Source organism: Ammospiza caudacuta, chromosome 11, assembly GCF_027887145.1.
Source record: "Ammospiza caudacuta isolate bAmmCau1 chromosome 11, bAmmCau1.pri, whole genome shotgun sequence".
NCBI classification, from domain to species: domain Eukaryota; kingdom Metazoa; phylum Chordata; class Aves; order Passeriformes; family Passerellidae; genus Ammospiza; species Ammospiza caudacuta.
In genome coordinates, this window is record NC_080603.1 from 8,528,079 (window position 1) to 8,552,431 (window position 24,353).

Here is a 24,353-nt window from a genome sequence, read left to right on the forward strand (position 1 = left end):
AATAGCTAATTGCTCTCCCTCACTGCTGTGTATCAAGACCAATGTAATGTTTAAATTTCTGGAGGAAAGATGTAATTCAGTCCTCCCAAAGAAGTTCTAAAAAGGGTAATCAAGCATTAGAATATACAGCTTAGAGATATTCCACAGCCACTACTGCAACAAACTTTGAGGAGCAGATGAGACACAACTGAGGGGATGTTGAGGTGCAATTGAGGCCCCTTATGAACAGGGGCAGCCCTCAGCTGCACAGCCCCTCTCCTGTGACCATGTCACTCACACTGCATTATCCAGATCCAGTGCTGAGTGTGGAGATGCCCAGCTGGGAAGGCAGATATTCTTTGGGGTTCAGCTTAGCTGGGTCAATACTGAGGAGTTTGTGTTTATCACTAGATCATGGATCAAGCTGCCATGGTTGGAGCCCCCGTGATTGGGCTGAATGACTCTGGAGGAGCCCGGATCCAGGAGGGAGTGGAGTCCTTGGCAGGCTATGCAGACATATTTTTGGTGAGTAGGCTGCTGCATGGCCAGGCACTTTGGCATCCTCAAAGGTGGGCACAACATGCAAGTGGGTGTTTGTAAGTAGATGTTAAGGTTATTGTTCTGTTACAGCCAAAGGATAAAAGATAATAAGACTCAGACCTTGGTTCTTTTCTTAGCTTTTGGCAAATGTACCCAAGGGTCATGCTGAGCTCTGTAAAGCTCTGTGATCCAGTGTGTAGTGAGAATGGGGATGTCCAGTGTTGATTGCTCTGCTGAAAGTTTTGTGTCCTAGACTTTTTCCCAAAGGTGCACTTCTGCTCATTTTTTCACAGAAATGACATTCTTTTATATGCTGCTGAAATACTTTTCATGAATTTGCATGCACAGAACACTGTCCTTTCAGTAGGAAAGCAGGTGGGATGTCAGGTCAGTCAGATGCTGCCAGGTTTTGGGGTGCAGTCTGGGAGGAACAGTTACAGAAGTCGTTGTCACCCACTGGAGCACCAAGCAGTGTAGGTGGATTTTTGAACAACACACCGTCCATGCTGGATGGCAGCCATTCACCTTTGTGTAAAATTCAAGCCAGTGCAGAAACCTGATTTTAAAAAATCCTCCCTCACCTGGTCAGTAAGCTTGCTTCTACCTCTGAGCACAGTACATACACATTCAAATATCAGGGACATCCACTCCTTCCCACTGCAGGCTCAGTGCAGGTTTTTCCCTGGCAGCATCTGCTGAGGTGGCTCATGCTATCTCCTTTGCAGTCATTGCATGGCAAAGGGAATCAGCTGTATGGGAACAGAAATAAGAAACTCATTTTGGTTCAATTTGCATCAAGAGATTCTCTCCAGATATTTGTCTGCCAGTAGATAAAGCAGTCCTGTTTGTGATGGTGAATTCTTGCAGAATCTGGGCACAGATTCAAAGATACACTTTGGTAAAACCAGCTGGGTTTTTTTTTCCCATTTTCAGAGAAATGTTTTGTGTTCTGGTGTCGTTCCCCAAATCTCCCTCATCATGGGTCCTTGTGCTGGTGGAGCTGTGTATTCTCCTGCCTTAACTGATTTCACATTCATGGTGAAGGTAAGGGTTTGTCCTGAGCTGCTGCTGGTGACATTGATCACACACTAAGTGACCATATGGGAATGGGTATTTTCCAATATGATCTCCTGCTTTGGATTTTTATTTTGCATGAAAAGTTGAGAAAAACTTTCCCAGGTAACTTGTGGACAATTGCATTTTCAGTGGATTTTAAAAGCAATGCAGCCTTTTAAAGAAATTTGTCCCTCTTCTTATTTTAAGGGACGTCTCTAGAGGCTGTGGCTGTTCCTTGGGTGCTTTTGCAGCTTGGCACTGGCATTCACTGTTCCTGCTTTTCCCCTACCCCAGGACACATCCTACCTATTCATCACTGGGCCTGACGTGGTGAAGTCTGTCACCAATGAAGATGTCACCCAGGAGCAGCTTGGGGGTGCAAAGACACACACTGCAGTGTCTGGTGAGAGCTGGGGGCTTTACTGAACATGCTAATTGTGCTCAGAGTAAATGAGAGTAGTTGTGGCTAAACAGCCTGTGGGCCAATCCAGATGAGTCTAAGGGACAAAGCTCTGCCTAAGCACAGGGTCTGACTCTGCATCTGCTTTCCTGCAGCTCCTGTTTAGTAACACAACACAAAGAAGGGAGAGTTCTGGGGTTTGGAAGAGAAAGTAGCAAACCCACAAAAGATGCTAGAAGTGGGAATACTGTCAGGGAGTAGGGCTTAGTGAAGTCAGCCTGGGGTGGGGATTTTTTTGTTTGTTGTCCAGACATTTGCATGGGTTGAAAGATTCTCAGCAGTCCCTTGTTTGCTCACTAATGTGATTGATTGAACTGCTTAACTACAAACCAAGTGGCAGTGTGAGCTGAAGCACTTCTTCCCTCTTTTCCCCTCTGTGAAAACATCTGTGGGTCATGAATCTTCTCAAGGCTCAAATGACTGTAGGTTCTCAAATTCTGTGTGAACTGAGCTGATGGTGAACCAAAACCACACACACAGATGCTGCCCAGATCCAGCCCTTTTATAAAAAGCACTTGTAGTCCAACACTTGGGTGTAACCCAAGCACAGTAACCCAGTCAGAGTTCCAGAAGGCTGGAGTCCAGGTAGGGCTGTGCCAGCTGATAAACCACTGCACATTATTTGACATATGAGGTCAACAATGCAGACCTGTTCTGGAGGAAGTTTGACACAGCACATGTTTTCTAGATATTTTTAGCTGGTCAGATTTGGTGGCTTAAGACTCCTGATTGTTAACAGCTCAAGTTTAAAGAGTCCTGCTGTTGCTTGTTTCTATCTTTATTGATATCTGTTTGGAAAGGAAGGCTTGCACAATGATTTCCATACCTGCTGTGCTGTGTCTGTGCAGGAGTTGCACACAGAGCCTTTGAGAATGACATCGATGCTCTGCTGAACCTCCGGGAGTTCTTTAATTATTTACCCCTGAGCAACCGGGACCCAGCTCCAGTGTGCGAGTGCCATGATCCCAGGTAAGGGCAGCCTGGCTGAGCTCTGGGCTCTCTGGCCACTGCATTTCATGGCTTCTCTGGCTTATGGGCACAGAGATAGGGGTGTTCTGTATCTGGGATCTTGGCAGATAATTCTGCATTCTCTATGTGAATATGGGAAGTGTTCCAACGTGTGTGTTCGCTGTTAGGTTTAATTCTGTTTTCAGAAAGGGCTGTTGTCCAGGCTGTGTGCAGAATGCTGGGAAAAGCAATCTCTGCTCAGGTGGGCTGCCCAGTCCCTTAGAACAAGCAAGAGAGGTAGGAAACAGCACAGTGAGTGGCAGTGGGGAGAACTTGCCCTGTTCTGTCAGCTGTGTCTGTTGGATGAGTTCTGCTCGTAAGGGTTAGAGGTGGGCAGGCAACAAGGAGGCAGAAAGCTTTGTGTGTTATGTACTTGTCTTGGGCTCATTGTGGAGTTGGCAACATAATACAGGAAGAACTTGAGCCATTTCAAGAGGGGGAAAATGGCAACTGTCTGGACTTTTATCAGGGAATTTTTCCAGGAGCTGAGAGACAGCCAGAGAGACAGCACAGGACACTGAGCAGAGAGCCTTGCTAGGGCTGGAAGGCAGAGAATGTCAGTGGAGTAAAAGCATTTTGACCCAAGCTCCAGTTGCACTCGAAACTCAGCCTTTCCCTAGGGAACCCTCAAGAGGCTGTTGCATTCTCCTGCATGGGAGTGATGCCTGAATTAGTTCCTTTCAGCTCCTCACATGTGTGTGATATGTCTTGTGGCTCTTCATGTGTGATGATTTTAATCTGTGAGTCTGAAGGTTATTTTCTCTTCATCCCTCATTGTGCTTTTCAGTGTCTGTGTAAGTTTGTTTGAGGAGGTGCTTTTGGATTGATTTTACAAATCACTGTGCTGGTCCCTGACATACATTTCTCACTTTTTAAAAAAGAAATTTGCCATTTTCTTTTAGAGAATGGCCTGACAGGTCAATTAATTACTAATCCTAAATTTTGCTGAGGTAGGTGTTGATCTTTAGGAGCTCATTAAACTGTGCCAGTCTGGTTCTGTTCTGTTCTCAGCTGCTCTGGTTTGTTAGTGACAAAACCAAAGCAAATCTCTTGTATTTGATTGGGGGATTATCTTTGAGGTTATCATGGTCTTTATAAGCATTCAACAAGTTTTACTGGGATAATTGATATCTACAGACTTGATTTTGGTGTTTTAATTTCACTGTAGAAGCAACAGTCCATTTTTTAAATCAATGTACTTTATAACTGCTTTATTTGTGAGAAGCAGTGAGGTTGTAGCTACTAAAGTATAAGAGATTTGTGTCCCTTAAGAAAAAAAAAAACTGATCTTTTACAAGGCATGAGATATAATAAAAGCAATTTGTACTAAGAACTTCATTTTAGTAGCCTTTATACATGTGAAGGCAAATATATTTGTTAAATTTATTTGGTTTTATAGCAGCATTTCCAATAGCTCTTCCATTTATTGTTCTAATGCACAGATTGGTATTATTTCATCTGGACAAACTGACATCTTAATAGATTCCTTCTGCTTGGGATTGATGTGTTTGATCCTTACAGCTGCTCCAGTCCCAGTCTGTTCCTCTAGAGTGATTGCTTTCTTATTGCACCACACAAGAAATTGCCACAAATTAAATGTAACCTACTTGTGCTTTTATTGTGAAGTCCTGGGGCTGTTGAGGATTGTTTGATTGGTTTGTTTTTCCCTCTATTCAGGTAAGTTGTTTTTGGTGTTGAAAAATGCCAGCCTTGGCTGCTGAAGCTTGTGTTGGTGAGTGTGTGTTGGCAGTGGCCTGAGTTCCAAGGGCTCACAAGCTTCTTGCAGTACCCAGCTGTCCCTGGTGAGATGTCCCCTGCCTTTGGGAGGTGTCTGATGCATTGCATTTGCTCCACGGCATGGTGGGATTTTACCTCTCTCTGTGTCTCTACAAACCTCTGGAGGAGGTTATTGCCAGCTGTTGGTAACCAAGAGCAGTTTGACTTCTGCACTGAATGAAACCCAGTGTCCATCTGGTGAGGGTGTCTCCAGCTGTCACAGGCTGTAACAATGAGCAGCAGTTCTGTCCCACCAAGTGGGAGCTGGGACAAACACCTCTGAAGCCCAGTGAGTGCAGCAGCAAGCTCCAGATGTCCTGTGTCTGTAGATATTTGAAGGAGATTTTCAAACATGGTGTCCTGGATAATGTCTTTGTTTTGCTGATGAGTATTTTAATGCTGTTAAAATTTCCTTCAGCACTGTGAATTTATGGGAGCAATAATTTCATCTTTTCACTGCTATCCTTTGGGTACCACAGGTCACAGAGCTGTGTGGGACAGAGCTTGGAGCACATCTCTATCTACTTTACACTCAAGGAAGTTTAGAATTGTTTTTATATTACAGTTTAGTATGTTAAAACAAGTTTAGCTTCTTCAGATTAAGGTTCCATTCTATCATTTTATGGAAGTGTTTGTGTGCAATATTTGTATTTGTATGGAAAAAGCACTTGAAGTGTTGCTGTCAGGTTTGTTCTATAAATGGCTGTGTCTCTTCCCTTCCCTGCAAGGGGCTGTGCCTCCCTCATCCCATGTGTCTGAGGGAGCCCAGAGACAGCCATGGAGCGGCTGCACTTTAAACTTTTGTCTGACTTTGTCAAACTGCACATCACTTTCTTCAGTTTTGAATTGTGTGGCTAGAGCCTTGTGTTGTCTTATTCAAAATGTACTAAACCATGGCATTGTTAAAATATTAATTCAGTAAGAACTCCCATAGAAACACCATTTGTTACAGAGATCACTATTTTTATGGAATAGCACAAATATTATACTCCCTGAAACCTTCTCAGTGGTGACTGATAAAAATTGACACCCTGCACTGAATCCTCAGACCCCGTGGGTGCCACTGCTGAGTGGATCCCTAATGAGGGTAATGTGATCAAAGCTGGGGAACTGATCCTGTCACTGCTGATGGGGTGGCATCTGTGTTACAGGAAACCTCCACGTGGAAATGTGTCACTGTAAGTGGAGAAACAGGAGAGTCTTTAAACACAGCCTGTGAAGGGAAGACACAGGGTGGATATGTTTTCTCTGTATGATTTCTCTGCTCTCTGCTTGTTTGGGGTGGGGAAATGAGCATGGAAAGGTTTCCTGCAGCTCAGTGTGTTCAGAGCTCCAGGTGTCAGCGTGGGCAGGCAGGTGAGTGTGCAGTTCTGAGGTGCTGTGTGTGACAGGGAGCCTCAGGCTGCCCTGGGACAAGGGCTCTGCCTGGCAGCTGCAGGGACTGGGCTCTGCTGCTGCTGCCCCGTGTCCCCTGCAGCCTCTGGGCTGTGCCCCCAGGGTGCCTTGAGAGGCTGACCCAGAACAGAGGCTACACAGAGTTACAGGAATAAAGCAGGTATTTATTAAAAGGCCCTAAAAGGATACACCTTGGGCAGTACCAGAGCCCAACTGTGGCTCTGCCCAAGATGGACGACTGGTCACAAGTTTTCACACTTTTATACGTTTTGGTCCATTTGAATTTTGGGGTCAATTGTCCAATTACAGCTTCAGGTTATGAAGTTCCATCTCCTGGTTTGTTCTCCTCAATTTGCTGTTGTTTATACTTTGGGCCTGAGGCTGTAACATTTGTCCTTGGTTCTCAAGCTGGAAAGGGATTGTTTTGTCTAACTACCCTGTGAAGAGAATTACTAACACTTAACATGAAGTTCAGAGTCACACACTAAGACAGTAGAGAATCTGAAAAATATGGAAGCTAAAACTTAAGGCATCAGCCACACCCGTGTATCCCGTGAGCCGGCAGTGCCCCCTGCAGCCCGGCCGCCTCCCGGCCGTGTCCGCACAGCCCCGCTGGAAGCTCGGGGCTTCCTCAGCACAGCTGCCTCTGGAAGAGGGGTTTCCTTCAGCAGGAGGCTGCTCAGGCTGCCCGAGATTAACAGAACCGGTTCGGTTCTTTTCTCCATCTCTGAGGAGGTTCTGAAGTTTCTGAGAGGTGGAAATGTTTACTTGAATTTTTGGTCTTGGTGTTCTTTTGGTCTTTAAATGTTGTTGCTCACACTTGCTCTCCACAGTGACCGTCCTGTTCCAGAGCTGGACACCATTGTCCCAAGTGAGTCAGCCAAAGCCTATGATATGCTGGATATCATACACTCCGTAAGTCTGACAGTGTTCACATTAAAGATGCATATATTAATTACATTCTGGGTCTAAATAATGCACAGAAACCAGGAGAATGGCACTGAAGATATAGATACTGTTACTTATTTATTTCAGTCTTCATGAGTGACTTTCTACCTGTGTAGTAGCTACCTGTGAATGGGCAACAAAAACTGCAGGGGAAAAAATATATTTTAACAGAATCCCAAGATTTGTTTTCAGGATACATCTTATGCTCTATATACAGATGCAGGGTGATGCAATTTAATTCTTTCTGGGGTCAGAACCCCCCTTGAGTTCTGTTGCTTGGCCCCTCCCTGAACCTTGGTGTTTCTGTCTTGGATTCTGGCACTTCTGTATAAAGGTAATAAAGTACCCAGGATGCAGAGATTTACCCTTCCCTGTTTATGCTAAGAGATAATGTACATATGCAGTACAAGAAAATACATGTCTATTTTTTTGAAATTACAAAGTTTGCAACTGGCTGCATTTAGACTCATTTTAGTGGTGAAAGCAAGCTCAGGGTATTTTTAATCCCTGGATTCTTCCACTGTGATTTTCAGCACTGTGTGTAATGAAAGTTAAAAGGTGGCATGTAATAGAAATTGTTAGGTGAATTAGGAGAAAACCCTCAAGCCCTCCCACAGATTTTGGGAAGTATTACAGAAAGAAGTAATACCACTTTTATACTGCTTACATTTTTCACAACTTTTTAAAACTGAGGCTAATGAAATGACTGGCACACTGCAGTGTATTTGGGAACAGCTGCCAAAAACAGATGGAACTGGGGAATCCTGCTGGAAGCCCAGGCAGCCATGTGTAGGTGTCGCTACTGCTCCATGGATGATTCTGATCTCCTGGAACGTGCTGAGTTCTGATCGTGCCTCATGCACCAGGGGTGTCCCTGGCAGGGCACACACAGCTCCAGCCCGAGGGAAGTGCAGCCACAGGGGTGTGTGTGGTTCCAGGTGGATGCTGCCTGGGCACTGTATTCCCTGCATTCCCTGGGGCACGGCCAGCACTGACCCTGGGGCAGCAGGGCTGCGCTGGCTTCTCCAGGAAAGGGCTCTGAGCTTGCCAAGAGAGCGAGATTACATCAAATGTGTCACCGGGAGCTTCTGGGCTCCAGGAAGTACTGTTTCATCACTGGAAATCGCTCTGTAAGGCTGTTGCTAATTAAGAGGTGAGAAAGAAGTTCTTAACATGTGATTTGCATTTTGTTCTAAGCCAGGAAGAAAGGCTCCCTTCAGTCATAAAGGTGTTCCCTGATGGAACACTTAACTGACAGTTTTGGTAGTTTCTGTAGTTAATTCTTGCAGTGAAGGCTGCAAAGACTAAAAGGTTTCCCTCTCTCTCTTTCCTTCACAATTCTGCAAGTTCAGAACTCTTTTAAAAGTTGCAATACTAAGGTAGCTGAGTTTGTGTTTGCCTGTGTATTTATGCACCTCTGTTTGGCCTCATACTGCATACTCTGCCTGCCTCTCCCTTGCAGATTGTGGATGAGAGGGAATTCTTTGAGATCATGCCAAGCTATGCCAGGAACATCGTGGTTGGCTTTGCCAGGATGAACGGACGCACCGTTGGGATCGTGGGCAACCAGCCCAAAGTAGCCTCAGGTTAGAGCCCAGTGTGAGCTCTCACAGTGCCTTGCCTCTGTCTCTTTCCCTGCACACTGTATAAGGTCAGAGCTGTTGTGCTGTGTGTTCCTCCACTCATTCTGTGGTTTTCCACTGCTTGCTTTGTCTTGAACCTCACTGTAATACAGCTGTGAAATGAACTGCAAACCATTTCTTTAGTGGCTATCAAGGTGATCTTGCTCCCAGGTGATTAAATCAGTGCTGCATCCAGCCCAGGAGGAGCAGCAGCTGCACACAGGGTGGGGAGAAGAGCACCACTCATTTGGCAGCAGCCTGTAATTAACTGGGGTAACCATAGCATGGAAACCTCACACTTCCTTCCATGGCAGTAATAACCCTAAAACTCATCTGTAGGGTGAGGGGACTTTGCTATCTCACTGTAAGTGAACAGTGCAAAGCCTTCAGATGCACAAGTGTGGAGCTCTTTACCTCACATGGTTTGGATCTGAAGGTACCACGTGCAGCTCTAGCTAATATCACCCTTCATAACTGTCAGGGATTTTGCTTTCTCTCCTTACTCAGTAATTTCTGAAGTGACCTTCCCTAGTCAGAACATTGTGGTTTTCTCATTTTTTAAAATTCTTGTATCTATTTGTTTGAAAAAATCAGATGACCCAGTATGGTATTTCATTCATTTCATCTCTACAAGATATGAGCATCAAGAAACTAGACAGAAGGTTTTAAAATAAATTTCACCTTCATTTAGCATTTTAAACTTTAACAGCTCATTTTAACACTTCATATAGAGGCTTTGATACAAAATGTGTTTTGTTTTAATATAGTTGTAAATAATATAATTCTAAATGGCACTGAAACAGAAACACTTCACAGTGTGTCTACCAGAAATGCTGATTTTTCTCAAAAATTATTGGACTGTTTAATGTTTGTGGTTTTTTAATGGAGAACTCTGTTACCTTTCAGTATGACTGATCTGAAAAATACTAATGAAGAGAGAGTTACAGAAAAGTGTTTTAAATTACATGTATGATATTAAACTGTTATGTTTTGGGATAGAAAGTCTTTGCACACAGGATCAGAAAAATGAAATGAGCTTTTGAGTGTAGCTTGTTCTGTCATCTTAGTTCTAAACCAGGAAAGCTTCATGGCAGATTCTCTCTACATTATCTACAGATGAGCTTTTCCTTTGTTTTAAGAAGACAATACAGCTAAAATAGTGTGATTTTGAGTTACCTTGAATTACTGCAGATCCCTGGAGTTGCTAACCCCTTTTTCTGTACTCTTAACCTCAGGGTGCTTAGACATAAACTCTTCTGTGAAAGGAGCCCGCTTTGTTCGGTTCTGTGATGCCTTCAACATCCCCCTGATCACGTTTGTGGATGTTCCTGGGTTTCTGCCAGGTATGCCTTACCCTTAGAGTTCACGTGGTGCATGGTGGTGTTGGTGCTAAAAATCCATGTTCAGAACTCGGAGAAGACATTTGCTACGGTAGACTTAAACCAGGTTTTAAATTCCCACTTTTTGGGAGAGAAATTCTGTATTCTAACTACAGTAGTCATCACAAAGGACAGTGAAATGTGCAAGAAATTGCAGGAAAATGAAATAGTGCCTAAATAACCAGTGTGTCAGGAGTCACAAGGCTTTGCTGGAGTTACCTAAGGAGAGAGACACATCACACAGCCAGGTAATACTGCAGTCTCCAGCAGCCTGCCAGACACACTGGGATGGCCAGTTTGCCAGGGCCAGGCTTGGGGACACCATGCACTGGAAAGCTCTGTCCTACTGCCAAAAGCTGTGACTGTGACCTGTGCAAGGGGAAAACCTGCATTCCCTGGAGATGCTGCCCTTGTTCTGAGTGGTGTGAGGTTACACTGATGGCTGTATTATACCAAGGTAAATGCTGAGCTGTGTTTTTAGGTGTTGTTTGCCCTCCACAGCTCTTGCTGGGCAGGGTGGCAGCAGCAGGCCCTGCACAGGCTGTGCTGGGCCAGGGGAGGCAGTCCAGTGGTGTCCCTGTTTGTGGGACAGGATGAGGGGAGAGTTCACTGCTGGCTCTGGGAATGGAGCAGTGGCAGCTGGGGCCAGTTGAGGATGTTCCACCCACATCTGCTGCACCTGCTGCCCAGAGGGGCTGTTACAGCCCTGTCACTCAGACCTAGGGCTCTGGGTAGACACAAAGGAGAAAATCCCAACCAAATAGTTTCAAGAGATAAAAACCAGTAAAGTTTACTGGAAAACTATAGAAAATTAAGGAACATTAGCAAAACAGTAAATGCAGCATAAGATCACTATCAAAACATAGACTTTGACCACTGAACATAGAAAACCTTTAAACCCATTCAATGTCACATTCTGTAAGAAGAGAGAAGAAGAAGAAGGAAGGGAGAAAACCTGAAAGACAGAAAAGATACAGAAAAATAGCTTCCAGCTCCTAGGTTCCAGTGATGTAAAACTTCAAAATAAAGGTAAAGGACAATGTGCTTGCCTCATGCTCAGGCTTCTTAAAGGCTCTTTGATACTGCAAGACACTTCTCAGTGGAAAATGACTGTGTTTAGAGGTACATCAGTGAGGAAAGGGCTGTGATGGGCCTGCTTTCAGCACAGGTTCTCTGAGCAGGTAGCAGTAAAATGACCCATTACAAAACAGGTTGAGAGAGGACTATAAATGTTATACAATCAAATCTAATGTTAATACTGTTGTATAAACCATGGTTTACCTTGAGGCCTCTGCAGTTCTCAAAGGATTAGAATGTGACTATTCCACATTCCAGTTCCTGTTTTAACACAATGGAGTTGGCACATTTTAACCAGGAGTTCCTCTCCTTCCTCCCCAGTGTAGGCTCAGCCACCTCCCCTGGTATGGACCAGGCAGTGGCTTGGTGTAAGCAGACACTCCAGCAATCCAGATTTGAGCAGTTGCTCAGAATCCAAGAACTGTTTCCATATAGCTAATTCAAAGTAGTGACTGCTACTGCACAATAAATATTGATTGTTACTACACAATAAAATTTGGTTTGAAAGCAGATAAACGGAAGAAGAAAAAAAAAGACAAACCTGAAGAGATGAGACCTGAGGTTTGATTATGATCCAAAAACTGCTGTGTTTTAAGGAATTTGGCAAGATTAGCCCATTAGCATTAGAAATCTCAGATTAACTAACAGATTCTCTTTCCTCCTGCTGGTCACATCTGGAGTCTTGAAGATGCTCTAAATGTATTTTGTTCCTATGAAGGTTCCATCTAGCTGAGCTTTGCTTCTCTGACCTTCCATACAAACAGCTGCTGCTCTGATGGTTGAGTTGCTCAGTGTCTTGCAGAGAACACTGCCTGGCATGGTCTTCTCCAGGGTATTAACATGGCTGTGGTGGTGGTCAGGTTTGCTCCTGGTGATGGATGATGGGCTTGTGTATATTCCCTGGAGTGAAGCAGTTCCCTGTCCTTTGCAGGCACGGCTCAGGAGTACGGGGGGATTATTCGTCATGGTGCCAAGCTGCTCTTTGCCTTTGCAGAGGCAACTGTGCCTAAGATCACTGTCATCACTAGAAAGGTAAGCTGGCAAATTCCATGGAGGTCTTCCAGAGTTCCTTTTGAACTAGTGGCAATTTTAGTTAAACCAAGGTTTGTCCGTCTGTCCCAGTGGTGCTTTCTATTATTGTCACATCTCTGTTTGTCCCATTTGGTAACACCTCCTTGTATAACATTATGAGAGGCCACTTCTATTCCCAGACCTTAGTTCCTTCCTTCCTCTTGTCTCTGTACCCATCTGGAACTCCCAATTTCTGCTCCCTGCTTTCTCTCTGGAAAGCCTTAACTCAAGTACTTGTCCTGTGTTACCCAGCCTGTCTCACTAAGGACATGCCATCTGTTTGCAGCAATTCTGCTTTCTTGCCTCTTGAGCCTCCCTCTGCAAAGCCAGCATCTGTCTTCTGCTGTCTGCAGGTTGAACACTGGTGTGGCTTCTTTTCCTCCCCAGAATTCTGCTATGCTCTACCTCATCTTCCTTTCTCCATAAGGTACCTGACACCCTACTGCCATAAGCTCTGGGGCTGGCACCTTACAACCTTAGCCTTCTCCTTGCTGCTCTGCCCCTCTTGCTCGCTTTTCTGATACTCTCTTGGCTTGTCATGGCAAAAATCAAGAAGAAATTTCTGTTCTTTGCCTTCTCTGATTTTTCCAACTATTTCCATGCAGTAGTTGTCCATCCTGCAGCCCTGCTGCACTGTTCAGTACTGCCCTGACAGGGACTGCACTGCAGTTTGCTCTGCAGTCCTGCAGTATCTGTTCATCACTGCTGTCTGGAGCATTTCCAGTTCCAGAGTGGAGCACTGCAGAGCCTGAGTGCTGCATTCCCTGGCCGGGAAATTCCAGAAGCGCACTGCCTGCTTGGTTTGTGTGCATGTGCAGGGTGCAGGTTGAGGCCTGCTGGGTACACACTGACCCCTTCCTGCCTGCCTTGCAGAATGGGCTTTGTCAGCAGCCCCCTTCCTTGCTTTTTTGGGGCTCTGGCTGAAGTGGTGTCTGTTCCTAGGAGATGGCTGCCACAAAGTGGAGATGCTCACGCTTTCCTTCAGAGAAAAGCCCCAGCTGCTTGTCTCTGGACTAGGAAAGGTTGCAGGAGCAATGCAGGCTGTTGCTGCTGCAGGGCCACTCCTGGAGTGGCTGCCCTGGTTTGTGTCACAGGCCTATGGAGGTGCCTACGACGTGATGAGCTCCAAGCACTTGCGAGGAGATGTGAACTACGCCTGGCCCACAGCTGAGGTGGCCGTGATGGGAGCCAAGGTGAGTCCAGGCCCTCCTCACTGGGGTGCAGCAGTGCCCTGCCAGCAGCACCAGAGCCCTACCAGCACCATGGCAGGGCAATGCTCCCTCACCTGGAGGGCACGGCCTGAGGAACTGTCACTGACTGAGCCCTTCTGTTCCCAGGGTGCTGTCCAGATCATCTTCAGAGGAAAGGAGGCAAATGCAGAGGAGGAGTACGTGGATAAGTTTGCAAACCCTTTCCCTGCTGCTGTAAGAGGTATGGTTGTCTCCCACACTGTGTTTCACTTGGTTTAGCATTGCATGGAGATAAAGTTGTGCTATTGAGTAAACCTTTTGCTAACAATTAAGTTATTTAGGTAAGGTAGTTGTGTCTGAGTTAGAAAGGTGATGCTTAACCACAGCCTGTGCATGTGGACAACATCTGGACACAGGACACATCTTCAGCTGCAAAGAGCCTGGTAAAAAGCAGGGACTGCTCTGTGAAGTGCATTTTCAATGATGTCAGTAGTAGAAGGTGTCTCAAAATTCAGCCTTTTCCTTTACAGCACAGGTGCTTTGACAATCTTTTATACTGCCCTCAATGCAAAGCAGTGGCCTGAAGAAAGATTAGGGCCAGTTATGTTCTCCAGAACTCTCAGTTCTCAAGTTTTTCCATTGCTTCTACTTCCAGTTTTGGAGCAGTAACTGTGCTCTAAAAGGCAAGTTATATTCAGAATTAAAAAATAGACTCAGGAATGTTTCCTTCTCAGTCTATTTTAAATGTAGTTAATTTATAACTTGTGAACTTCTTTATTCCAGCTATTGTTTTGATTTTGCTAACTTATGGGTTAGCCTAGGCACAGAAGGCTGGGAGGCAAACACTTCATGGTTGGTCAGGTTGAAGGTTTTTTTGTTTTCATCTTTTGCAGGGTTTGTTGATGACATCATCCAGCCTTCGACCACCCGCACTCGCATCTGCCATGACCTCGATGTCCTGGCCAGTAAATCCCAGTCCAGTCCTTGGAAGAAACACGCCAACATCCCACTGTGAGGGTGAGCAGGGGCTGCCCATGCTGGGAGACATTCTGAATATGAGTTCTGGTTAACTCTCTGGTTAATGGAGTGCTGCTTGGCAATAGAAATAGTTCTTTTAATTTTGATTTTTGCCAATAATCATCAATAAATCATAGCATATATTTAACCTGGGGGTCTGACCAGTTTGCCTCTCTAAACCCTTTCTTGGTGGTTAATACTCAACACACCCTGCCCTGCCTGCTGCAGGTGAGCTGTTACTAATTGCTCAAGGTCAAACATTCCTTGGCTCCCTCATTCTGTAGGCCCTGGAGGTGGCTCAGTCCTGCCTGAACCACCTCCCACCCCAAGGGAAGTTGGACCCCTGTGGGGTTCAAGGGTATTCCACTGCCACAGACTTTGGAATTTGGCTCCACCACTGACTGAGAGAGGAAAATCCTGAGCTTGGGTTCCAGGCCCTGCTGATCCCAGACTCAGTTGTGGGTGGCACAGGGGAGGCACAGCCAGTCCACTCTTAAGAACAGCAGACAAAAAGGGCAGTTTTGGTGGGACATGCATACCCTCCCCCCTCAGCAGAGGCTGGAACAGAGACCTCCAGAGGCCCCTTCAGCCTCCTTTCTCTGGGATTATTTGCCAGCTTGGCCAGGAACCACTGCAGGAGGTGTTACTCTGATCAGCTCTGGGCCTGTGCTCACCTGCTCAGTAGAAGCTGCAGCTTCCCTCCAGCCCCAGAACAGTGAGGAACAGCCACTGTCACATTCGGTGCTGCTGCTGTGGGCACCTGGCTGCCCTGAGTAACTGGCATTTGTTGTGTGACAGAGCCTCCCTACCTGCACTGCAGCTGCTGCTGCTCACACCCAGCACGAGCCTGAAGGAGCAGAGCTAGGACAGCCGTGGCCCAGGCAGCTTCTCTTCCCAGCAAGCTGCAGTGAGTAGAGCTGTGGAGCTTGAGCCTCTACCTGGGGGGGGGAAAGCAACAGCTGAACATCATCTAAAAGCACAATAAAAAAGGAGCAGTACAAATAGGAGTTCCAGCTCCCCAGGTGTTTGGCTGCATGGGAGGGAGGCAGCACCTTCAGGCTGCAGACACACTGGCTGTCCTGTGTGGCTTCTGTATGAAAAGGCTCCTGGTGCTGTCCCAGGGAACAGAGCTGGCTGCAACAGGGGAAGGTAAATTCAGCTGTTACTGTGGGGGGTGTCATGGCCATGGTGGGAGTTCCTAGTTAACTGTGAGAAAACTGTAAGGGTTTATAATGCCCGAGAAGATTTTCCAAAGGTAAAGCAGGTTTAGAGGCAGAAGCTGTGATAGGTGAAGGGATACATACACAGCTTCTTCAGCTTGCCCAGAGTCAGGAAACAATCCATGAGAAACAGAAACTCACTTGTCATAACGAGGAAAGTACAGCTTTGTTAGTTGTTTCCTAACCTCAGTATTGCTACAGACTCCAACCTCTTGCCAGCACAATAATTGGGCTTTTAGATCCTCTCCATTTCCAAACAGGCAGTTGCTCTACCAGGACATGCTGGAAACAGGTTTGAAAGCTGCTTTGATGAGGCTTCTGAGAATTTCCTTGAAGTCCAGTCACCTAAAAAAACAAGAGGTACAAAATAAAATCCCTTAAATAATGTGTAGCCCTTGAACTTAGCAGCAAGGCAAGTTAGTTACTTAATGTGTTCCTCAGTGCAGGAGTTGCCATAACTTACAAGCATTTGGAGACTGAGCTTTCAGACTCTTGTCTTGGGAGTAGTTGACACTTTGAATCAGCCCTGTGCCTCAGCAGCTGCATCTTGTTCCTTTTCATGACTCCAGTGATTTTTCCTTAGGAAGTGGGCCAGGTGATAAAGCAGTCAGTTTTCTTTAGCACTACAGAGATGAAATCTTTCATGGGTTGGACAAAAATAGCACCTTGCTCCCTGAGACATGGGAGTAACATGGACATTTTGTTTCAGGAATCTGTGAAACTCCATTTAGCCCAGCTGGTTGTTAGAACTTTGAAGCCTTTGCTATGGCAGTTTCTTCCTACAGACTCCAGGTCACTTCAGACATATAGGGCAGAAGAGAGAACTTCATCTCAAACCTTGTGGCATTTCAAGAAATTGTAAGTTTTAGCAGTGCAGCTCTTGCATCTGGGGTGGTGCCTTCCCAGGTTTACAGCAATCCCACATTCACCACCCCTCTACCCCCCAACCAAACCACATGATGGTGGAGGGGAGAAAGAAGCCCAGAGAGGGTTTCCATCACTCTGGAGGCTGAGTGGGTAAGGGAGTGGAGTACAGGTCTGGTTGTGAAGCCTGGACTACATGAAAGCTACCTGTCAGTTTTGCCTTTAATAATTCCTTGAATTCCTACTACTACATGGGATGACAAAATGTGATGGTCCAAACAAGCACTTAAAAAAAACTATAGTGAAGAGGGTGCTCATCATACTCATGATTTTGAATAGTTTATTAAATGAAAGGTGAAGCATCAGTTTTAAATTGTACAAAAGGAAAAAAAACTTCATATTGTAAATGTACAATTTACAGAATTACTAGCAAAACCAATCAAGGAGACACTCATAATACAAAAACCTATTGACTGCAAACTGAACTGGAGACCCATTGCAGGTACCATGATAATAAATGTTTGTTATACAGTATTCTACAATGTTAAATTAGGAATCAGTTTTCCACACAGAGGACTGTGAAGCACAAGGTTTGTCTGAGACTCTGACTCAAACTGGGCAGCATCTGTTGTGCCACCATGCTCACAGAGTGACCCTGGGACAGGTCCTGCAGCCATTCCTGCTCCCAGGCCGTGGGGGTGCACAGAGGGAGGTAACAGGGTTTATAAAGTTCCAGCTACTTCTTGGATTAATAGATCCCCAACCCACACTAAGGAATGGCTGAATTACCTGGTCAAACATTTTTGGCAACCGTGTCTGAGAACTGCACGTGTTGTGAGAGCCAAGCTCAGCTGGGTGAGGTGCTGGGCTGGGTCAATTTGGGCTCTTTCCCTGCCCATGCTGGGCACTGAGGGGTTGGGCTGGTGTCCAGAAAGCTTGAAACAGAAAAAGCTCCGTGATTATTCTCCAGTTGCTAAAACCAAAGCACCTCTGAAACTGCTGTGCTCCAAGTGGGTCAGTCTGCTTTGTATCCCAACTGCTACTGAGTGCAGAAAGATGAAGCTTTTGGGGCCAATTGTTGGAGATCTGGAGCTGTGGAGGGCCAGCACTGCTGGTGCCAGGCCAGGCTGGGTAAGGAGCAGCTACTACATCGAGTCATAAAATCGAAGCATAATGAAATTCCAAATTATTGAAGACATTGAAAAATATCTTAGTACAATGAATTAGCTGCAAATGTTTTGGGGTTTTTTTGTAATTTTTTTGATGTTTTTAGCTTTTTTGAAAAATCATATTTTTTTCCAAAGAATTACTCTCAATATGCACAGTTAACACTGAAAATGTAGCTGTAGTCCATTGTAAGCTTAAGAACTTCACCATCTAAGCACAAATTTCTATGCAGCACATACAGTACTTCTAACTGGCAAAATTAATTTACAAAAATAGCGGAAAAGGGTATTTACGGCATGGAAAGTAGACTCTGTTTTATGGTACAGTTAAAATTACTTTTAGTATGCTAAAGTGATCCTTTCCCCCACCCTTGAACTAGTTTTTTTTAATAGGAAAGTTGCTGTTTATGTACCTTGTGTTGGCAGGCTTGAAGTAGGTAGTAAAAACAGCAAAGTGATTACTTGAGAACCATTTGTGTGTTTTACTGAGAATACTTTATTTGCTGGTATAAGTTGCTAAAAATGCACAGAGCAAGTACCAATAGAAAATTTACTGGTTTTGTGTCCCCATGTGCTATATAAAATGAATGTTACACAGCATCTGTTGGAAAAGTGGCTTCATGGACATCTCTTACTTTATGTCCCATTATAAATAAAAATAAATCTTCTCAAGAGTATAAAATCTGGGTTTATCATATCAGAATCTGAAATTTTTTGGCAGAGATGCACGTCATTAGAATTCTAACCTCTTCTCTGAGAGTGTTCTTCTCCATGCCTATGAGAGGACATAAGCGTACCATAATGTTAATCAAATCCAGTGTGTTCCAAAACACTTTTCTGTAGCCAGAACGACCTGCTTACAGCAGCCTTGCTAGTCAGTGGCTGATAGGCATAGGTTTAATAAAAATGGCTAGCTTTGAAAACATAAAAAGGCAAATGTTAAAACCGTTTTAAATTGTACAGCAGAAAAATAAAGTTAAAAAAGTTCTGTTTTCACTCAATGTTGTTTTCAGAAAACATATGTAGAACAGTGTTTATTTTGACAGCTGTCTTAACAATTTAAAATTTCCTCCTCATCCAGAAAAAAAAAAATCCGTATTAGGACAGTCAAGAACAGGGATACAAATGATTTTTTAGGTCAGCCCTTCTGAGGTGACTGGATTGGCCAACATTCCCGTGTGTCAATAAGAAGCTCCTCTTCTCTCCGTCACTACACCAAGGGGTTGACCTCAATCATTTGGTTAAAAATCAAACCGTATCACATCAAAAATGTGGTTTTCATACAAGCTATCACAGTATATAGGCCTCTAGCTCTAAACAATAGAGTTCCAAGTTTGTAAAAGGTCTTCGCCAGACTTCAGAACATGGGCATGCCAAATCCCTGCAAAGGGGGAAAACACGGCGGTTACTGGGGTGGGACACTCAAAGCAGAGCTCAAAGCAAGCAGAAGGAACCAGCCCTTACTGAGTCATCCTCGATGATCGCCGCCGAGTCGAAGAAGTCCGGCCGCAGCTCCGCGCGCTCGCGCCGGTTCCGCGACGGCGGCTGCAACACACGGGAGTTGGAACAGCACGGGACACACAGAGCCCTGCCTGCCACAGGGCCCTGTCCCTGCCCCACCTTCCCCTGTGCCACAAAACCTCTGGGGCAAACACAAGACAGCGCTCCCTCCACTCTTTGTTATTGAAAGAATGGTAAAAGCTGATGGACTCTAACTATGTGCTCACAGTTAAGGACTTGCCCAAGGTTCCTGCTGACTTAAGGATGTTTCTGTATTGGGACTCTAGGCCAGACTGCACAGAAACTTCCTCTTAACTCTTTATGCTTCAAGTTCATAGTGAAATGAGCTCTGACATGGTCAAAAATGGATTAACCAACAGAAAGGGTACAGAAGATACTGAAATATTTCTGAGGCTTAAACCCTTTGTGGTGTCCTTCCCCACAAGCACAGGAGTAAGTGTGAGCCTCACTGGTTTCATCAACTCCTTCCTTGCCTGGGATGTTACTTGGTAATTAAATGAGTGCTGGCAATAACCTCAGTATGCAGCAGCCTTTCCCAAGACACTGTAGCCCAGTCCTAATATAACCTAGGGCTTATTGTTTAAATGTGAAAGGAGAAACAGCCATAAAAATGGTCAAGTGTGTAAAGTAAACTGCTCCTTTATCCCATTTTGCAAGGGAGGAGTCATTTCCAGAGGGGAGGCCAGTTAAGGCTGTAAGTGCTGCAAGGAACCTCTCCCAACAGTCAGCACAGAACTGGAAGGGACTGAGGCTGCCAATGATGATGGGACCTGTTTGGGAGCAATTCCTGTTTAAGGAGTTCCCATCCACACACCAGTGCCTGTGCTCCCTCTGGCTGTGACCTACTGAGACCTCGAGTAAGGATCCTCTGCCCAGCCCACCTCCTCAAAACCAAACTGACCAGGAAAGGGAAAGAGAGAGACCCATTGGCTATGCCAGTCTGACACATCATGGATGCAATAAAGAGCTTTGTCAGCACAGCCTGTAACTCATAACCTGATCCTTGTGGGCTGACAAGTCTGAGGTGTGTGATGCTGCTGCTGCCAGAAGCTGCCCAAGAACACGTCTTGGGAAGAAGGAACATTAAGCAATGCTCCTTGGTGTGGCTCTGGAACAAACCCACTGGGCTCAAGCCTGCAGCTGGAGGCTCTGGGAAGTTCTCACATCATTCCCACTCTAATGTTCAGACAACTGGAGGCCAGACTCAAAATTTTGGAAATTTTTGTTTACACTTCTAAAATTCCTTTTAAATTAGTTTTCCACTGTTTTAAACTTGCCATTGATAAGATTTACTGACCAGATCAATGACCATTGTGTCCTCAAATTCTTCATTCATGTCTTCTAGCTGGCCTCGTGAGGACATCATTACATCTTCAAAGATGGGCTCAGCGTCATCTTCCATTAGACCTCGTCTGATTAAAGAGAGAGTCAATCATTTCTGGGCTAAAAAACTTCCCATCTCTGTCATTAAAAAGAATGCTCAAATCCTATCATTTAATGCTGATGCTGAGGGTAAAGCCAACAGGCTCTCTGGAATACCAAACAGAGGAAAATCACACATGAACTCCCCTCCCCAAACCCTGGCCCAGGCTGAAGCACCAAGTCCCACTGACAGCACTGTGATCAGCAACTGCAGTTGTTACTGGGCAGTAACTGCTCTTGTGTTTGCCTGTCCTTTTACCAAGGAGGAGTGACACTGTTTGCCAGGGTCACTGGTAAAGCCCTGGGACCCCAGCAGTGCCTTCAAGCTCAGTTCCAAAGGCTGTGAGGATTCCAGCCCCCCTGCGAAAGGACTCGGTGGGATCAGCACAGAGCATGTGGTGCCCCAGTGTTCACCCATGTGTGTTTCCTCCATTACTGCACAGGGGGACACCTTGGCAAAAAGGATGGAGAGCACAGCTACAGGAACTGGCTCCTGGGCAGAGCTCCCAGGGAATTACACAGCACACAAACCATGGAACCCTCTGAGGAACAGGGAACTGCACCTTCACTAGGCCTGGTGTCTGGCCACAGTCAGAGAATGGCACTGCTGGGCTGGATCCATCCCAGCACTGCAAACTGTCCCTCTGCTCTCCCACAAGGGTGAAATGGCACAGAAACCACTGGCAAGGAGCAGGAAAGGGAACATTTCACTGGAGTCCTGCACATGGTGCTGAGGGCAGCAGCCTGTGAGCACTTACACTGCGTGCCTTACGCCACTTCTGCCTTTCATGTAGTTCATTCCTGTCCTGTCCTTTCGATTGAGATCCTCCAGCTTCTGCTGGCCCAGCCACGAGATCTGCATCTGGGGACTGACACACAGGGAGTAAGTTAGGACCCACAGCAGTAACAGTTCTGAGCTGCCTGTTCTGGGGCAGTTTCTGTCTCCAAGTTCTGTGTCTGGCCGTGCTTCAGATTAGGATAATTAAATCCCATCCACCATTGTACACATCTTCTGCATTCCCTTCCACAGTCTGTCTCCTCTCACTGTATGTGCACAAAAAAAAAATCAATTAACTTGCAATAAAAGCAGGTATGGAAACACTGACATTGCTCCTCCATTAGGGGCAGGCACCTGGAGCAGGAGCACCTCTAAAGTTTCTTATTAAATAGTACTTTAGTGTGTCAGATGAGGCAAAATATGAGCAAGAATGGATCCAAATTAGTAAGTGACAAAAATATCACACAATGTGAAAAACAAATGGCTTTTACAACTTAAGGGCCAGTACCTCACCCATGTGTAAATACCTTCCAGACTGCCCTGCTGATGCCACCAGGGTCTGTGCTCACCTGCTGCATCCTGGCAGCACCTGCTGCCAACACCCACTGACAGAAAATAACCAGTGTTTTCCCTCTAAATGGAGGTGATAAAATGGGAGCAAAGGGACAAAAAGAATAGATAACTTAGGGCAATTACCTCAAATCAGGAATTACTAGCTCAGCAGCTGGAAATTTAGAAAATATTCTGGTGTCTGGAGAACCTTAACTCTGATATCAGGCAGGGGGAAAGAAAAGAGAGTATCTACAGGTCTTCCAAAGAAACAATTCCACCCAGCCTGGGACAGAAGCACTAGGCTGATTTGACCACAACTGTATGGCTATATGGATAGTTTTAACATAGGGAATTTCTACTATTATTCCATTACAACATATTTTTCTGAGACCTGAAGACAATCCAAGTATTGCTGAGCTGTGGCCAAGGCATTTCTAGGTGGCTTTGCAAATCAGCACTGTATCTCTGGAGCCACAGGCTGACAATATCCCTATAAACCACAAGCAATTCCTTTGCCTGCCTGACTGTACCTGATGCTGAAATTCCAAGACTTACTTGTGTAAAAAATCCTGTTCAGATCCCTGCTCCGACTCGTGCTCCTGGATCTGCTCTCCCATTTGTCTGGTGTTCTCTCTCAGGACAGTGGAGGTGAGCTGAGGTGTCTGCAGTGTCCCTGGAGTATGGATGTTCTCATTCCTGTTCAGCCAGGAGCCTTCCAGGCTCTCATCTAGAGAGAGAACACTGAAATCACTGCTCAGTTCTGACCACATGCAGGGCAGCATTCAAACAAGTGTGCACTGAGGGATCACCTGGATAAATGCTTGGAATTGTAAGTTTTTCAGTTCTAATTTTAGATTCTGTTCTTTTAAGTATTACTAGCCTCTATTCCCAGCAATAGCAACAATTTAAAGGGAACAAACACAAACCCCATTGCAAACAAAGTCATACTGCAGCACGGCCTCAGCTACTGGGTATCTTGAACATAAACAAGCAAGGTAATTCCCAATTCCTGAGTTTACAATTGGAGATTGATAATCTCATGCACCTACAGCAACCAAGATACAGTTAAAAGCTAAGACAAGGTGGAGCACAAACCCCCAAATCTGGTCACTCCAGATCTTTAGAACGGTCAGAACCACTGGAGTGGAGCAGGGAGGTGACAATTAGCAATAAAAATGAGATAAAGATGACTGATGGTCTAGCTGGGATCCTGTGCTTATGTTGGGAAGGAAGCAAAGCAGAGAGGAGGGAAGAGGGAGGACTTGAGAATGGGTTAGAGCAGGAAGTATGTAGGCAGAGAAACACAAAAAATTCAGTTGCTGGAGTGAAAGACAGGAGATGACAATACATGACAAGATCACAGATTTACTAACAGGAAATGCATGGTGAGAAAAGTAGATGGGGATCTCCATGGATCTGCTCACCCTTCCATTGCCTTTTACTACCCTTTAGGCATAAATATCTAAAAAGCTACCTATTTATTCTCAATTTTACATTTCAATCATTTTTATGTTAGGAATTTTTTTAAAAAACATGTTGATTTTCTTAAGGCATTTTGAAGAAATGGCACAGAGCACATTTCCTCTCAGAAGCAACAGGGAATGTTCTCCAAGCCAGTCCGTGCTGGATTTAGGTGAGAAAGGAACCAGAGGGGACTGGATATGTTTCTTTGATGCCACAGTAATTTCTGCAGTGACCTTTCTCCTGTTAGATCCTTTAGGGTGGAAATTAAAGAAAAAAAACAAACAAACAAAATGAAAAAACCACAAACAAACAAAACCCAAACAAACAAAAGTTTCTCAAATGGAAAGTGTTGGAAATCAATTCTCTCTTCTACTGATCACTGAAAGAGGGTGACACAAAAAGAGTATGAGATAAGGAAAGCCCAAAAACTACATCTTAAGCCTGAGATTTGCCTTACTGGGAGACAAAGATACTACTACACACCCCAGGGTAAAAAAATAAGATATTGGTAAAATACAGTAGAATAGAATGAAAATGGCAACAAGAGGAAAGAAGAAAACCTCAGTGGCTGAATTCTGTGAAAATCTTGGCATCCTGAAAGAAGGAAAACAGTGCCTGAAGAAAGGAGCCAGTATTTTATGTACCTACATTTGAGGCTGGCTGTGAGAAGGACCTGGTGCAGAGACTGCTCACCATGAGCTGCAGTGGAGAATGGACCTGGCTGTATGGGCAAACTTTTGAGAAATATTATGGGAAATTGCTGTATATTCAGGCTAATGGACACTACATTCCTACTGAGGGACTGCCATAGATACTGAACTTGGAAAAACCCTGAAATTTAAGATCCC

At 45.1% G+C, this 24,353-nt stretch overlaps 2 protein-coding genes across 3 annotated transcripts in view; one reads left to right on the forward strand and one right to left on the reverse strand.

Annotated features, from left to right (window-relative positions):
* PCCB (propionyl-CoA carboxylase subunit beta) overlaps positions 1 to 14,666 on the forward strand; it is a 31,160-nt gene extending 16,494 nt beyond the window's left edge. For both annotated transcript variants that reach the window (XM_058812068.1, XM_058812067.1), the window contains exons 5-15: positions 391 to 504; positions 1,453 to 1,563; positions 1,870 to 1,978; positions 2,884 to 3,004; positions 7,048 to 7,129; positions 8,625 to 8,743; positions 10,015 to 10,127; positions 12,172 to 12,272; positions 13,406 to 13,504; positions 13,649 to 13,742; positions 14,395 to 14,666. In XM_058812068.1, the coding sequence (XP_058668051.1) occupies positions 391 to 504; positions 1,453 to 1,563; positions 1,870 to 1,978; positions 2,884 to 3,004; positions 7,048 to 7,129; positions 8,625 to 8,743; positions 10,015 to 10,127; positions 12,172 to 12,272; positions 13,406 to 13,504; positions 13,649 to 13,742; positions 14,395 to 14,516 (1,185 nt within the window). In that variant the 3' untranslated portion in view covers positions 14,517 to 14,666. The remainder of the gene's footprint in view (positions 1 to 390; positions 505 to 1,452; positions 1,564 to 1,869; positions 1,979 to 2,883; positions 3,005 to 7,047; positions 7,130 to 8,624; positions 8,744 to 10,014; positions 10,128 to 12,171; positions 12,273 to 13,405; positions 13,505 to 13,648; positions 13,743 to 14,394) is intronic.
* A 2,195-nt stretch (positions 14,667 to 16,861) lies between these two features.
* STAG1 (STAG1 cohesin complex component) overlaps positions 16,862 to 24,353 on the reverse strand; it is a 149,665-nt gene continuing 142,173 nt past the window's right edge. The window contains exons 30-34 of the mRNA XM_058811946.1: positions 22,597 to 22,768; positions 21,470 to 21,580; positions 20,587 to 20,701; positions 19,233 to 19,313; positions 16,862 to 19,149 (exon numbers count right to left, since the gene is read on the reverse strand). Of these exons, the coding sequence (XP_058667929.1) occupies positions 19,126 to 19,149; positions 19,233 to 19,313; positions 20,587 to 20,701; positions 21,470 to 21,580; positions 22,597 to 22,768 (503 nt within the window). The 3' untranslated portion in view covers positions 16,862 to 19,125. The remainder of the gene's footprint in view (positions 19,150 to 19,232; positions 19,314 to 20,586; positions 20,702 to 21,469; positions 21,581 to 22,596; positions 22,769 to 24,353) is intronic.